The 16,669-nt window shown below is 39.8% G+C and overlaps 1 protein-coding gene across 2 annotated transcripts in view; it reads right to left on the bottom strand.

Annotated features, from left to right (window-relative positions):
• WDR11 (WD repeat domain 11) overlaps positions 1 to 2,979 on the bottom strand; it is an 86,632-nt gene extending 83,653 nt beyond the window's left edge. For both annotated transcript variants that reach the window (XM_027839851.1, XM_027839852.1), the window contains exons 1-2: positions 2,818 to 2,979; positions 903 to 1,014 (exon numbers count right to left, since the gene is read on the bottom strand). In XM_027839851.1, coding sequence (XP_027695652.1) covers positions 903 to 1,014; positions 2,818 to 2,903 — 198 coding nt within the window. In that variant the 5' untranslated portion in view covers positions 2,904 to 2,979. The remainder of the gene's footprint in view (positions 1 to 902; positions 1,015 to 2,817) is intronic.
• Between the last annotated feature and the right edge of the window lie 13,690 nt (positions 2,980 to 16,669).

Below are 16,669 nucleotides of genomic sequence, written 5' to 3'. Positions count from 1 at the left end.
TTAAATGCCTGTTACTTGACTGATTCAGCAGTATAAAGATGATGTACATAGCTATGATCCTGAGTGAACATCAAATTATGTTCAGTTCAAAATATCAAATTATGTTCAGTAATTCAAACAATTGTTTAATTTGCTAACACTTTTACAAAAGAGGGAAATTGTGTGATAAATGTTATAAAGATTTTAACCAAAATGGTTTAAAAAAGGTTTTAATTTAGGTCTTACAAGAATAAATGTTCAGAGATCTAGAAAAATGGGTTAATACAGAACAATTATTTCACCAGAGTAATCTTGGTTGTCTATACAACTAACTCTAAAGTTGACTTAAACCAGTCTATTAACCATAACAAGGGTTTATAAATTTTAAAATGTTAAATTAAAAAGTATTATAGATATATTGTAAATTGGAGAACAGCAAACAAAGAGCTGAGGTCCCAAACTCATCCTTCACCCAGAAAATCTCTTCAAATCAGCATCTTCTACTGCTCTCATACACTATTAAATACGAATCTCAAGACTAACTTCTAATTTTTATATATTTTTGAAATTAAAATATGCGTTCCCATGAAACAGTGTTATATTGGTGGCATGTTGGGAGGACGGGCTGGGGGGGCATAATGCAAAAACAGTTGAGGAATCAACAGAATTATTGCTTTCAATCATCTTTGAAACAGCATGGAGTCTAACTCATTAAGGAGTCATTTCACTCAACCCAGATTAACATTAAATCAATTATACACTTTGAAATGATGGGGTGTCCCACCGGTGGGTTTATTGTGAATTCAAACAGATTAATATTGTACACAATCTGATGAGAGTATGGTGACAAAAATAACTACAACTTTAAGGAACAAAAACAAATCACACTATGTACTGAAATCATCTTGAAGTTTTTGACTTACCTTGACAACATTAGCTTTATGCCTTTCTAAAACTTGAAGAGTCTGTGCGGTATTAGAGTCAATTACAAGCACAAGGGAATGACATCCATAAGCAATTAAACCTTGCCAGCCCCTAGCAAATCAAAAGAAAAAAAAATTAATGGAGCTCACTGAGCATCGGGACCATGTTTTTCCCTTTCTTTGTATTCCCAGCACTTGGCCCAGTTCTTGGTACATAGTAAGCACTTTATACACGCTTACTTACTGACTGACTGACAATTTCTGAGATGACTAGAATTATAGCTTAAGCAAAAATAAAAAATGAAATAGGAAACAGAAGAGGAAAACTAAGAAAATTGTTGTTTATGGAATTGGTCTACCTCCTCCAAGAAATAAGCTCCCCATAAAATGTAAACAAAATTAAAATTTCTACTGTCTTTAACTCCACCTGTCATTTAAAATAAAACCACTGCTAACTTCTGTGTCAACCTTAAAAAACATGCTCAACTGAAAACATAAGAATTTATAGATTGCTATCTGTCCCATATCTCCCACTGACATGCTGGTATCAAGGACAAACAACATTGGGATCTGAAAGGGTTTGACTCTTCCTTGAAATGTTCCCAAAATCAGTAACTACACAAAATTTTGCCAACGTCTATTTTAATAATTGCTAAACTGTCAGAGTTACAAAAACGCTTTGCTATGGAAAGATGCCAGGTCCATACTGGGCAAACCTCAGGGAATCTCAGTAGGAAGAACTTCAGCAGCCATCTATCTCTTTCAACCCATACTTGAGCAAACATCTTTTGAATAACATTTCATTTGTTTGAAGACGTTCTGTGTGAAGGAATCTCACTACCTACTTCGTTTCTTTGTTGTTATTCAGTCACGTCCAACTCTTCCTGATCCCATTTAGGGTTTTCTTGGTAAAGATACTGGAGTGGTTTGCCATTTCCTTCTCCAGTTCATTTTATAGTGACTGGCTCAGGGTCACACAGCCAGTTAGTGCCTGAAGCCAAATGTGAACTTAGAAAAAGTTTTCCTCACTCCAGGCACTGGGCCACCTAGCTGCCCACTTGTTTCTAAGTAGCTCTAATTGTTAAATTTTCCTTTACATCAAGCCAAAAAAAAAATCTCTCTAAAAAAACATTTTAAGTAGTTTCTAAGGATTTGGTAGATGGAACAATGACAGAAATAGAGAACCTAAAGACACAAAGATAAAGACCTCTGAGAGCTGGGGGTGTCTTTGCTCGTTCTTTGTACTCCTAGCGCTTAAGGCGTGCCAGCTGTCTTAACACTTAAATGCTTGTTGACTGACTCTAGCTAATCACTTAACTTCTCTGGGTCTCAGTTTCCTTACCTGTAAAATGCAGGGGCTGGGCTAGAGGGTCTCTGAAATTGCCCACTGCTATTTTGAGATAAAGACTGAACTTTTGTAGAACCGAAAAATTTCACAGCGGGGAGGCGGTGCAGTGGTTAGAGTTCTGGGCTTGCAATCTGCAAGACCTGGGTTCCAATCCAAACTGACACCCTCAACCTCTCTGCCTCCATTTCCCCAACTCTTCAACGGGGATGATAGTAGCAACAGGCAAGTCACTCAACCGCTTTCTGCCTTTGTTTCCCCAACTGTCCAACGGTGACCACAACGGCACCTGGCAAGTCACTCAACCTCTGCCTGCCTCAGTTTCCCCAACTGTCTTATGGGGAGGATAGCAGCACCTACTTCCCAGAGTTGCTTTGGGGATCAAACGAGAGAATACGGATAAGGCACACAGTAGGCGCTTAATAAGTGCTCGTTCCCCTTCCCGACGCGGAGGGATGAGGGGCGTTTGGGGGCTGGAAAGGCCGCTGGCTCCCCTCCCATCCCCGCCCCCTCCTCGGCCCAGGCCTCGGCCCCGCCTCCCCGCCCCGGCTCGCTCCGCCCCGCCCTCACCAGTCCACGGCCGCCTTGTTGTGGGCGTTGAGGGCCCCGGTGAGAGTCCGCGCCGACAGTTTGATGTTCACCGTGTAGGGCAACATCTCCTGGGCCCAGGTCCCGAGCCACGGCCTCGGCAGGACGCGGAGCAGCAGCAGCAGGGCGCAACAGCGTATCCGCTGTCCCCGGCAACCAGGAAGCGAGTGCCGGAAGCGCCTCGCTCCGTCCGTCCCTCCGTCCGAGGCCCACAAGGGTCCGGGCGCTCCCTGAGCTGGGGCCGCGCAGTTCCGCGGAGCCTGAGGCTGGGCCTGCCCGGCCCCCGTAGAGGGGCTCGGCCTCCCGGCCTCAGGCTTTGTCGCCTGTTTGGGCGGGAAGGGGGAGGTGCGGAACCTCTCCCATCGCCGGAGTGGGGGCAGGGGCGCGGTGTCACGTGTGAACTCGTGGGCGTGTGACCCCGGCCCTGAGGTCTGCGTTCGAATTCTGCCTCTTCCTACCTCAGTGACCCGGGGCAATTCACCTAAGTTCTGGGGTGGTCGATTTCCTGCTCTGTAAATGTCGAGGTTGGCCCTGACTGCCCAGTTTCTGAGAGCCCCTTCCCGCCCTGTGACCAGGACGGCTCATGAGCCCTGAGGCCCCGGGGGAACTCGTCATGCTGGGGCGAGGGGCGGGCAGTGAGGACGGAGCAGCAGTCGCCCGGCCCCTGGATGCCCCGTAGATTCTGAGCTGGAAGGGACCTGGGAGGTCATCCCTTCCATCCCTCATTTACAGAGAGTGACTTTTCTAGAGTGACGCCAGCTGAGAAGTATTCCAGGCAGGATTTGAACCCGGGTCTTCCAGACTCCAGCACTGCGTTCTAGCTGTTACACCACACTGCCCCTCCTGTGGCCTGTCACCCAGAGATTCACAGGGAAAGGCCCTGGATTTACAGTCAGGGGTCTTGAGTACTTACTAGCTGTGTGACCCTGGGCAAGTCGCTTAACCCTGTTTGCCTCAGTTTCCTCATCTGCAAAAATGAGCTGGAGAAGGAAATGGCAAACCCCTCCAGTATCTTTGCCAAGAAAACCCCAAAGGGAGTCATGAAGAGTCAGATGCCACTGAAAGAATTCCACAAGGAACACAACGAGAGCTTAATTTTCCTCACCTGGGTAGGGCTAGGAGTCCCACAGGCAGAGAGATGCCCACTCTGGGTGATGGTTATCCTTGTGTGTGGAACAGAAATCTCTAGCCTCTTCCCCCCTCCAAGGGAGGCTTCATCCCTGCCAGGGGGTACTGGGCTAGGAGGCTATCTAGCTGTTTCTTTAAATATTCTTAGTTTAGGGAATGAGATTAGGTTCCAGCTAACTTTTGCTTACTTTGTCACTTGGGAGGACAAGGGGATCCCTAGCTCTCTAAGGCTTGACCCCTTCCCCACCTAATGGCAGTTCCCCAATCAGCACACATAGACAATAGCAAGGAAACCCATTTCTCCAAGTCCACAGCAGAACAGAAATCAGAGAAGGTATACTTAGTAGAATATATACCAAATAATACAGAGTGAAGGCGTTCTCCCATTGGGAGCTAGCTCAACCAAGAGAGAGGGTCTTGGATCCTGCCCAAGGGAAGTTCCCTTAAGTCTTCAGAGTAGCAAGCTGGAAATAAGGACCTGGTGGAGATGGTCCACCCTCCTCCTTCAGGGACCTGAAGAGGGCTTGGTCTCTTCTATCTTTTTTTCTCAAAGCTAGAAGCCAGGAACACCCAAATGCCAGACCCCCAAAGGGGGACTACTGAGAACCAAAGAAGTTCTGTCTCTGGGCAACTGCTAGATGCAGGGCAGGGTACTCATCTCCATCAACAAGGAGAGAGTCCCATACCAATGGGCTTTGGGACTGAGGTTACATCTGGAAAATGAGAGGACTGTAGGGCACAACATATAAGGCCCCTTTACAGCTTGAGCTCTAAATCTTACGAACTCTCAGAAACTGTCTCATTCTCTGTGGAAAAAGTCCAACATCAGTTACTAAATGCTGTGATCTAATATTGCAGGCTATTTGGCAAAGGAATCAATAGAGTTTGAGGTTCATCTGTCTTCAATTTGCTATTGCCTTTTACAATATTGTGTTTGCCTTTAAAAATATATGCAATAGGCAGAAAATGCAAATAAATTATAGAAAGAAAATGAAATATCAATATAATTAATCTAGTAAATCATTATTTTACTCCATTAATCATTATACACTCAAAATATTATCATTAAATAGTTTTTATTACTTTTACAAACTATGCTAGACTGAATATACCAGGCAAATCAAGCACCTCCTTCCCATAATTTATATTATGAAATAAACTACAAGCAGGCATCTCAGGAATAGCAATAAGATCTAAAAAGGTACAGAAATGGAGTATTGGAGGGCAAAAGAATAATGAACAAGAGGTGGAGAGTGATTGTGTCTCAGTGTAATGGCATAGGGGAAACCCAGTAGGTAGTGGGTTTCTCCCTGAAGTGACTGCTCTCCCTGTGTGAACCTCATTGTCCTCTGTTAGCTTCCAGGTTGCATGCTTAACAATCCTTGGGCTATCACCCACAGGGATCACTATGGTGTCCCTATCACAAGAAGCATCTCTTCTTTCTCAACTACATCCACAGGCAACTCCTTCATTCATTTATTCATTGATCCCACAAGCAATACCACTGCTGCACACTGCTCCACACTGCTCCCTCCACCACTGCTCCACACTGCACACTCTGGACTCAGACCCAATTTGATCTTGGAGTATTGACCACAAGAAGGTCACGTGGAAGAATAGTTTGATTCCTTCTGTTTGTCCCCAGGAGGCAGAACCTCAAGCAATAGGTGAAAGTTACAAAGAAGCCAAGTAGAGGTACGATGTCCAAAAAAAAACAAAACAAAACAAAAAAAAAACCAAACCCCTTCCTAATAATTAAAACTGCCTAAAAATAGAATAATTTCTGTTATATAGCCTCATGGGGTAGTGGGTTTTCCCTCATTGGGGGTCCTCAAGCTGAAGCCAGATGATCAAACTTGTCAAAGGATTAGAGTGAGTATTCCTTTTCAGGCATGGGTTAGACTAGCTGGATGCAGAGCTCCCTTTCAACTCTAAATTCTCTAATTCTGTGATTTTGGGGGAAGCCCTAGTTGCTGGGAGCCAATTGAAATAATCACTGTGACTTACAAACAAAAGTTTACACTGTTAAATCTCATCGAGTTGATTGGAGGGATTCTCAAAATTGATTAGGACATCCCATGCTTAAACCACCCCCTTTTAACTATTAACAACCTGCTATTTACAAAGCAAAACAAGCCCAGAGGCAACGAAATCTATGTCTTCAAGGCACTTATGATTTAGGAGATAAGATGTGAAAGCAAATAATATTCTTTGAGGGTGACCAAACCTGGGATTTTATTGGTATAGAGAATTCCAGATGGAAAAACTTCCTCTCCCAATTTGGATCAGTACCTACAATTTATAGTCATATCAAGAGAGTTACTGAGGTAACTGTTAAAATACAGTTAATGGTAATGCCCAGGGTCACACAGTCAGTTTGTGTCAGGGGCACGATGAACACAGGTCTTTCTGGATCTCAGGCCAGATATACAGATAATACCTGGATGTCTCAGGAGGGCTCTGGAGCTACATTCACATCCATCATCAACAAAAATAGCCACATGCCTATTATAGGTTCTATACAGTCTAGTCCAGGGGTGAGGAACCCATGGCCTCAAGACCACATGCAGTTTTCCCCACCCCTTGTCTAGCCTATTAGAATCAAATATTCTAATACAGGAAGTAGAGGTGTCTGAGAACCAGAGGTTATATGTAAGAAAACTATAGCCTGAGTACCACTACTATACAGTATATGTTTTCTTTCTTTTTTAAAAAAAAATTTTTGTTTATTTTGATTTATCAATAATCACTTCCATATGCTTTTGAATTTAAAATTATTCTCCCTCTTCCTCCTCACCATCCTCCCCAAGACAGCACACAATCTGATACAGGCTATACATTTACATTCCTATTAAACATATTTTCACATTAGTGATGTTTTAAGTAAAAATTAAAACCAATAAGCGGAACCATCAGAAAGAGGAAACAAAACTCAACAGAAGAGAAAAACAATAGCAATTCAACTTTCATAGTTCTTTCTTTGGATGTGGATAGGATTTTCCATCACGAGGCCTCTGGAGATGTCTTAGATCCTTGTATTGCTGGGAAGGGTTAAGTTTATCAATATTAGTCATCGCACAACATGGCTGTTATTGTGTACAATGTTCTCTTGGTTCTGCTCACTTCACTCAGCATCAGACCATACAATCTTTCCAAGTTTTTCTGAAGTCAGCCTGTTCCTCATTTCTTACAGCACAATAGTATTCCATTACATTCATATACCACAACTTGCTCAGCCATTCCCCAATTGATGGGCATCCTCTGGATTTCCAATTCTTTGCCATCACAAAAAGAGCTGCTATGAATATTTTTGCACATGTGGGTCCTTTTCCCATTTGTATGATCTCTTTGGGATATAGCCCTACAGTATATGTTTTCTGAAGAGCAAATGCTCATTCTTTCAGTCTGTAATGACTACAGAAGAGATAAAACTGCTCAAGATAAAGTCTTGGGATTAAGAGAGCACTTTACCTAAAGGCAGGCTCAGGCTTGGGATTCAGGATTCAGTATGGAAGCCTCTCAATGGAAGGCACATATACTCATCCAATTTTTAGCTGTATGTTTAATCACCTCATAATTAATGATGTAGGTAGAAAATGAAAAAGGGGAAAGGAACTGACACATGACACATACCAGATACCCATAAGTAAGACACTATGAGGAAAGGGGCTGTAAAGTGCTCAGGGGAGTTAGCAGATAACTGGAAACAAAATGGGAGCCCATTAAACAAATGGTTCTATATGAATGTAATGGAATATTATTGTAGAGTGAGAAATGGAGAATATGAGGAATTCATTAGAAACAAGGGAAGATTTGTATGAACTATAAATAGATATAGAAAAACAGTGTATAAAATAATGACAACAGGGAAGCCAAGCTTTGAGTAATGGAAAAAAAACAATAGTGGTTCTAGAGAGCAGATAATGAAACTTGCGTCCCCCCTGTAGGCAGATAGGAAGAGGACTATGATAGAAAACAGTTTCCTACATTGTCAGATACAAACACTAAGACAGCTGTGTTTGTATACAAGAGTGTTCTATTCTGGCGTAAATCCTTGTTGTGTTTGTCCTTCCTTCTTGAAGAGGACCATGACATCATGGAGATGACAGCATGACTTGCAATTGACTTTGATTTGAGCGAGGGAGGGCTGTGCAAGGTCACCAACCTCACTTTCTCCTCCAGAGCCATCTGGGTCCAATGGCCAGATATTCATCAGGATGACTGGAGATGGCTCCTTTGGCATAAATGATAGAGAGAAGGAGTACAACCAAAAATAACAATGACTTTTTAAAAAGGCATTAATAAGGGGCAGCTAGGTGGCTCAGTGGATAAAGCACCAGTCCTGAAGTCAGGAGGACCTGAGTTCAAATCTGGCCTCAGACCAAACACTTGACACTTACTAGCTGTATGACCCTGGGCAAGTCACTTAACCCCAATTGCCTCACCAAAAAAAAAAAGGCATTAATAAAACTTTTTTTAAGTGACCACAGGAACATAGCATCAGCATTAGATGAGACAAGATGAATAAGGTTGTACAGAAGCCAAAATACAGGTGTACTAGTGCAGTTGTCAAGGTAACAGAATTTGGACTTAGGTTGCACGTGTGACCGACAACTACAAGCATAGGACATCTGGAGAGAGTTTTGAATGATGGGTTGGGAGGAATAGGATGGAGCCATGTCTGCAAACATCATAAGAGGAAAGCAGAGAAAGGTCTGCTTTATAATCTTCTCCATCAGCCCTCCTTCCTTTCTCCATGCTTTTGCACTACCCATTCCTGCATGCGTGGAATTCCCTCCCTCCTCATGTCTGCTTCATAGAGTTACATGTTTCTTTCCATATGGAATTCTAGCACCATCTTCTACACGAACGCTTTCCTGATCCCCCAGACTGCTAGTGCACTCCCTCCCTAACCCCGCCATATTTTCAAATTGATTCTGTATATACTTATGTTTGTTCTGTTTGTCTCCTCTGTTAGATTGTAAGCTCCTTGAAAGCAGGGACTGTTTTTTTTAAATTAATTTATTTTGATTTATCAACAATCACCAACAATCACCTCCATATGCTTTTGAGTTTAGAATTTTTCTCCCCCTTCTTCCTCACTACCCTCCCCAAGATGGCACGCAATCTGATATAGGCTACACGTATACATTCCTATTAAACATATTTTCACATTAGTGATGTTGTAAGTAAGAATTAGAACTAATAGGAGGAAACAAAACACAGCAGAAGAAAAAAATAGCAAATAGTATGCTTCAATATGCATTTAAACTCCATAGTTCTTTCTTTGGATGTGGATAGCATTTTCCATCATGAGGCCTTTGGAGATGTCTTAGATCCTTGTATTGCTGAGAAGGGTTAAGTCTATCAATATTAGTCATTGCATAACGTAGCTGTTACTGTGTATAATGTTCTCCTGCTTCTGCTCACTTCACTCAGCATCAGACCATGCAAGCTTTTCATTTCTTATAGCACAATAGTATGCCATTACATTCATATATCACAACTTGTTCAGCCATTCCCCAATTGATGGGCATCCTCTGGATTTCCAATTCTTTGCCACCACAAAAAGAGCTACTATAAATGTTTTTGTACATGTGGGTCCTTTTCCCATTTGTGTGATCTGTTTGGGATATAGCCCTAGAAGTGCCATTGCTGGGTCAAAGGGTATGCACATTTTCATAGTCCTTTGGGCATAATTCCAAATTGTTCTCCAAAATGATTGGATCATTTCACAACTCCACCAATAATACATTAGTGTCCCAATTTTCCCACATCTTCTCCAACATTTATCATTTTCCTGTTTTGTCCTGTTGGCCAATCTGATAGGTGTGATGTGGTACCTCAGAGTTGTTTTGATTTGCATCTCTGTGATTTAGAGCATTTTTTCATATGACTAGAAATAGCTTTTGTTTTTTTCCTCTGAGAACTGCCTGTTCATATCCTTTGACCATTTATCAATTGAGGAATGACTTGTATTCCTATAAATTTGACTTAATATATTTTAGAAATGAGGCCCTTATCAAAGAGACTGGTTGTAAAAATTCTTTCCCAATTTTCTACTTTCCTTCTAATCTTGGTTGCATTGGCTTTGTTTGTGTAAAAACTTTTCAATTTAATGTAATCAAAGTTATCCATTTTGCATTTCATAATGTTTCTAACTCCTGTTTGGTCATGAATTCTGTTCTCTATAAATCTGATAGGTAAATTATTCCTTGCTCTCCCAGTTTGCTTACAGTATCAGCCTTTATATCTAAATCATGAACCCATTTTGACTTTATTTTGGTATATGGTGTGAGATTTTGGTCTATGCCTAGTTTTTGCCATACTCTTTTCCAGTTTTCCCAGCAGTTTTTGTCAAAGAATGAGTTCCTATCCCAGAAACTGGGGTCTTTGGGTTTATCAAATAATAGATTACTACAGTCATTGACTCCTGTGTCTTGCATACTTAACTTATTCCACTGATCCACCACTCTATTTCTTAGCCAGTACCAAGCAGTTTTGATGATTGCTGCTTTATAATACAATTTAAGATATGGAATGGCTAGGTCACCTTCCCCTGCATTTCTTTTCATTAGTTTCCATGATATTCTGGATGAAAGCTGGGACTGTTTCATTTGGTGTCCTAACTGGCACATGGTAGATAGTGACTGGCACATGGTAGATACTTATTAAATGTTTGTTGATTGATTACCTGATTGGTAAACAAAGATAACTATTGTCATCACCATCCTAGAGAGATAGCTTTTTTAATAGAATTTGAAACTGAAAAGGCTTTTAGAGATTTAGTCAAACCTTCCAGTTTTATGGATGAGGAAAGTGAGGTCCATAAAGGTGAATTGACTTGTCTGGGTTCACACAGGTTGTAAGGAGTATAGTCAGAATTAGATCTCAAGGCCCTTGACTTAAATTCGAGTGCTCTTTCTACACCACCACCAACATATGACATGACTTGTTAAGAAAACACCTCAAGCTTTATTCTGTTAAATACAAAAACAAACAAAAACCTCACCCTAATACACAGGCACAGTCCCTATCCTCTAGGATCTCATGATATTAAACAAATGATACTTAAATGGAAAAGTAGATAATTCAACAAAGCAGTCAATTACATTCAGAAAAAAAGTGACACCTTAAGGAAAGATAAAAAAATGCAGTATTTTAAGCTCACAGATGGAGTGGGAGGGGACAATCACTGGGCAGAAATAAGTACCAAGGAGGAAAAGGGATAAATTAGTTATCTTCTGTAGAACATTTTGAAGACAAAAATGTTAAGTATTCAGAGCAGGGGGTGATTGGCAGCTGGGGTCAGAAAAAAATATATCTCCCATGGTACAAGGTTGTATGATTTGATATGTTAATGGATTTTTATGGCTTTCTCTAAAGCAGCTGGCCTGGCCAGTGTGGAAGACAGAATATTGGATGAGATGGACGATTGATCTTTTTAATAGTATGAATTTTCTATTCCTTTTTTATGGCTGAAAAAAATTAACATTTTTTACAATCTACTCTTGGAGAATTTTTTCCTTATCTACACACCCCTTTTAAAGGGCACATTGCCAGTCTCCCCCATAAGATGGCTCTATGGTTTTCCTCTAAATTGTATTACTTGTTTTTAGTTTGTTATAAATATCTCAGGACATATCAGAATCAGCCTGCACCAAGCATAGACAGGGAGATCAATCTAAAGGGAAATATGGTGCCCACTTAAATACATTTTGTTAATCTTTTATGGTATCACTTCAGAACACATGGTAGGTAAATCCTTTCATGGACAGAGTTATTGCAAACCATTTCAGAATGCAGCCCCAGTAAAATCCAAATTCTCAAGCAGCCTTGGTTTTCCATAGACTGGCAGAGCCATCATTCCAAAGGAAGCTAAAAGGCTCCTGTTAGTATTAATGAAGTAGGAAAGCTCATCAAAAACAGTAATTGATAATGGATTAATTAGAGGAGCAAAAGGTAGCAGGTAGCTACATTTGACTTTAGGATATCTTTCATATTTACTAGGCTATTAAACATTAGGTTTGGAAGGTTCCTTAGAAATCATCTAGTCCAACTGTCCTTTAGCAAATAGAACAAATGAGGCCACTGTGAAATTAAGCGACTTACCCCAAATCACACAGCTTTGAAGTGAAAGAGCTAAGACTGGAACCCAAGTTCTTTGACTCTAATTCCAGTGGCTTAAAGAGAGATAAAAAGTAGAAGGGGGAAAAGACAAAGGATTTTTTTTTTTACTCATGTTGTTCTAGGTAGCAGGATCATAATAATGATGATATAAGAAGGGATTGGACCTGTGATTTAAATAGTATAAGGAACTCCCCAGTGAAGAAGCCTCCCTTGCCAAGGCAGGTCAGTATTTTTTTTCCTAGAGAATTACCAAGAACCTAGAGGCTTTAAATAAACTGCGCTGGGTTACATAGCTGGGGAATGTCTGAGTCAAGATTATGAACTCTATCTTCCTAACACCAAATCCAGCTCTTTCTCCACTATCCCACCTAGCTGCACCTCTAAATACCAAAATGCCGAGTATTAGCAACAGTAGCAACTTTAAGGTTAGTATAACAATAAATGGTCTTAGGGTCTCATTTGATGTTTTAATAATGAATGATGTCTCCTTCATAAAAGACTGGCAGGATTAATTACTCAACAAGAGAGGATATTTTTTAAAGTTATTTTTCCTGTAGTGAGAATAGAGTTTGCATTTTTGCTTGGGTCTTTAGAATTTCATTTTTAAGATATTTACCTTATAGAATTTTACATCATGGGATACTACCTATCCTTCTTCTGAATACTCTCTTTTTGAATATCCTTTAATTGAAATATCCTCTTCTGAAATCTAGGGTCATGTCAGACTACGTTTTCTTTTTCTGTCTTTCCCTCTCATGGATTTTGAGATGGAATAGTCACTTCCCTCCAATGTACCCATTTTTTCTACATCAGCAACTAGGTCTTCTTTTTTGGTCAGTCTGTTTCGAAACAGGAATTCCCTTGTCATTTCCTCTAGCTTTTAAAGAATGAAAGGATCATTAAAAAAGGCAAAGGTATCTCATGCTGTGATTTTAGCAGAGATGGTATTCCAGGAGATGCTCCTATTTCTGGATAATTGAAGTTCTCATCATTACTATATCATGTCTGCCTGATTTATGGTCAGTTTCTCAAAACTCTATCTATTTCCTTATTTTGTTCAGGTGGTTGGCTGTGTACTCTTAATACTTCTCTTTTGCTCCTCTTTTCAGCAATCTACTGATCATCACACAGATCTTTTTTTTGTTTTTGTTTTTTAATCTACCACACTCCTCCTCTCTGATTCCTGGATTTCCTTACATTAGTATAGCTTTAAAAATACAATATTGCCCTCATTTATTGTTTCTTTTGAATAAATTATACTCTTCCATAGTTATGAGTCTAATACTACAAGTGGATGATACCTAGGAAGATAAATTTGCCAACCTGGATAAAAATCTCTAGCTCACCTTATTTATTATCCATACTATGTTTATCTAGTTGCTTTTATTGTTGTGGTAGTTGTTGTTTTATTTGCCTTTCTTCTTGTATGTTGCCTCCTGTCAGTTACTGTTCCTACCTACTAATCTCTTTATTACAATGTTGTACCTGCTACTTTCTGTGATATCTGGTTTGGAAGATACACATGGGAACTTTCTCCCTCCCCCTTTTGTTTTTAACAGTTTTGTTGATGTCTTGTTTTGATATCATAGTCACCGGAAGATGCACTTCTTTGTAACTTGGATATCAAACCTTTATCATATATTTTATACAAAAATTTTACCCCAATTGATGATAGTTTCCCTTTTATTTTAGATGCTTTGGTTTCATTCTTGCAAAAGCCTTTCAGTTTCATATAATTGAATAAAAGATTAAAAGCGCATCTTTTCAATATAAACATTCTACTGGGTATTAATGAGTGAGCTTACCATTGCCTCCAAAGATCCAAAAGTTAGTATGTAGTTTATTTTTAATTTATGGAACAAAACAACCATTTCTATAACATATACAATAAGATGATTGTACATGAATCTGAAAATCTACCATGCACAGCTTGTTATTTCAAATATACAACAAAATTATCATATAAATTTCTTTTTTTTCTCCCCCTCCCCACCCTAGAGATGGCTACAATTAGACACAGATATGGGACATACACACACATATTATTCTACACATACATCTATTTATCAGTTCTTTCTCTGGGTGCAGATAGCGTCTTTCTTCATATGTTCTTTATAGCTAATTTGATTATTTATAATAGTCAAAATAACTTGGTTACTCAAAGTCATTCTTTTTTTTTTCTTTTTTTTTGTGAGGCAATTGGGGTTAAGTGACTTGCCCAGGGTCACACAAGTAGTAAGTGTTATGTGTCTGAGACTGAATTGGAACTCAGGTTTTCCTGAAGCCAGGGCCAGTGCTCTATCCACTGCACCACCTAGCTGCCCCTCAAAGTTGTTCTTAAAACAGTATTGCTCTTCTTGGTTCTGCTGATTTCACTCTTTATTATTTCATGCAAGTCTTTCCATGTTTTTTTCTAAAATCATTGAACTCGTCATTTCCTATAGCACAGTAGTATTCCATCACAATTATATGCTACAATTTGTTCATCCGTTCCCCAATAGATGGGCATCCCTGCAATTTCCAGTTCTTTGCCATCACAAAAAGAGCTGCTATAAACATTTCAGAATATGTAGGTTCTTTTCCTTTTCCCCTAGTTGTCTTTGGAAATAGACCAAGTAGTAGTATTGTTGGGTCAGAGGGTATAGGTAGTTTAATAACTCTTTGGGCATAACTCCAGATTGCTCTCCAAAATGCTTAGATCAGTTCACAATTCCACCAACAATGCATTAGTGTCCCCATTTTTCCACATTCCCTCCAATATTTGTCACTCTCCCCTTCTAACATTTTAGCCAATCTGGTAGGTGTAAAATGCTATCTCAAGGTTGTTTTAATTTGCATTTCTCTGATCAATAATGATTTAGAGCATCATCTCATATGACTATAAATTGTTTTGATTTCTTCATTGGAAAACTTCTTGTTCATATCCTCTGACCATTTATCAATTGGGGAATGACTCATATTCTTGTAGATTTGACAAAGTTTTTACAGAGAATAATAGAAAGGCACATGATGGGTTGAACAGGCTGCAACATCTATCCAATGCACAACTGAAGAACAAAACTAAAGGAAATGAGTTAGTAAGGATATAACTGTATGACGGAAAAGAGAACATGGGCTGGTAACATGGCAAGAGTGAGGAATGACAGCCAGGAGACCACAATGTTCCACTGGTACAATATTCATATTGGGAGAAAGTGAGAAAGGTCTCCAAAATGTTGTGTAGACCCCTTGTGGCAAACTTTTGGGAGAATGTAGTCAAATGGGATGTTAAGCATGGATACATTGCAATCTGCATTTAGACATACAAATATTCAGAAAGCATTTTATATCTTTCAAATCTATGTATTCTAACAGTCTGTTCAGTTCTATGTTTTTCTTTTTGTTTATCTGTTAAACGTTTATCCATTTCTGAAAGAGGAAAATTAAAATGTCCTTTAGTTATTGTGTTACTATTCCATATTTCTTTTGTAATTTAGTTAACTTTTCCCTTATAAATTTAGAAACTGTAACATTTGACACATAGAAGTTAAAAAATTATATCATTTCATTTTCTATGGTACCTTTAAAATAATGTAATTATATATGACTAGGTTTATCTTGACATTGTGAATGTTTATTTTTTCTTTGCCTGATAATATGACTTTCATTTTTAGACTGACCTGAAGCATAGCAATGTATTCCAGTTTATTTATTTTTTACATGCTATTGTTTTTCATTTAACTGAGTTATTTAATTGAGAAATGCCATTCCATCAAGTGTTAGTCTCTTGCCTTTGGGGAAAAGGGAGAAACACCATTCCATCACCTCCCCCTGGTAACCCTGTGAGGGACCTAACACACTGAGAGGACTTTGCTCTGAGCCTTGACCGTAGTGATGCTGATAAACAACCTAAACTCATTCCACAGTGATTAACAAACTTCTAAGTGATCCTGAACCCCGTGCCCCCTGCATTCAAACATCCCATCCCTCACCTGCTCACTCCCTTATTTCTGTCCCCCTCAACACAACCTCTTCCCAAATACCCTACTCTAAAACTACATATCTTTTCCATTCTGCTCTCTGAAATTTCTGCTCCTTAAGTAGCAAACTTGCTTTAATCTTATATCTTTTTTGTTCTCACTTTTTCCATCTTCTGGCTTTAACTGAGATCTGGCTGCCTCCTGATGACATAGCCTCCCTGGCCACCCTTTCTAGCAATGGTTTAACTTTTACTCATTACCCCAACACCTACACTCACTGCTCCAGGTGGGAGAGTTGGAATATTCCTTGTTCCCTACTTCACTCCCAAGTTCTCCTTCTAACACCATTATTCAGTAATCTCTTTTCTTTTGGGGTTCCCTCAGTCCATATCTACTACCCAATTAAAATTCCAGTAGCTGTTGTCTACCACCCTCCAGGATACTCTCCTGTCCTTGATGAGTTCAGTGCTTGGCTCACAGCCTTTATTTCTTTTCTTCTTCTTTCTTCTCCTTCTTCTCCTTCTTGTCCTCCTTCGCCTTCTCTACCTTCTCCTTCTTCTTCTCCTTCTCCTTCTTCTTCTTCTTCTTCTTCTTCTTCTTCTTCTTCTTCTTCTTCT

The sequence above is a fragment of the Vombatus ursinus genome, unplaced genomic scaffold (assembly GCF_900497805.2).
Source record: "Vombatus ursinus unplaced genomic scaffold, bare-nosed wombat genome assembly UNPS02014833.1, whole genome shotgun sequence".
Taxonomy (NCBI): domain Eukaryota; kingdom Metazoa; phylum Chordata; class Mammalia; order Diprotodontia; family Vombatidae; genus Vombatus; species Vombatus ursinus.
The sequence above is the reverse complement of the archived record's forward strand: the minus strand, read 5'-3'. Positions and strand labels throughout refer to the sequence as shown.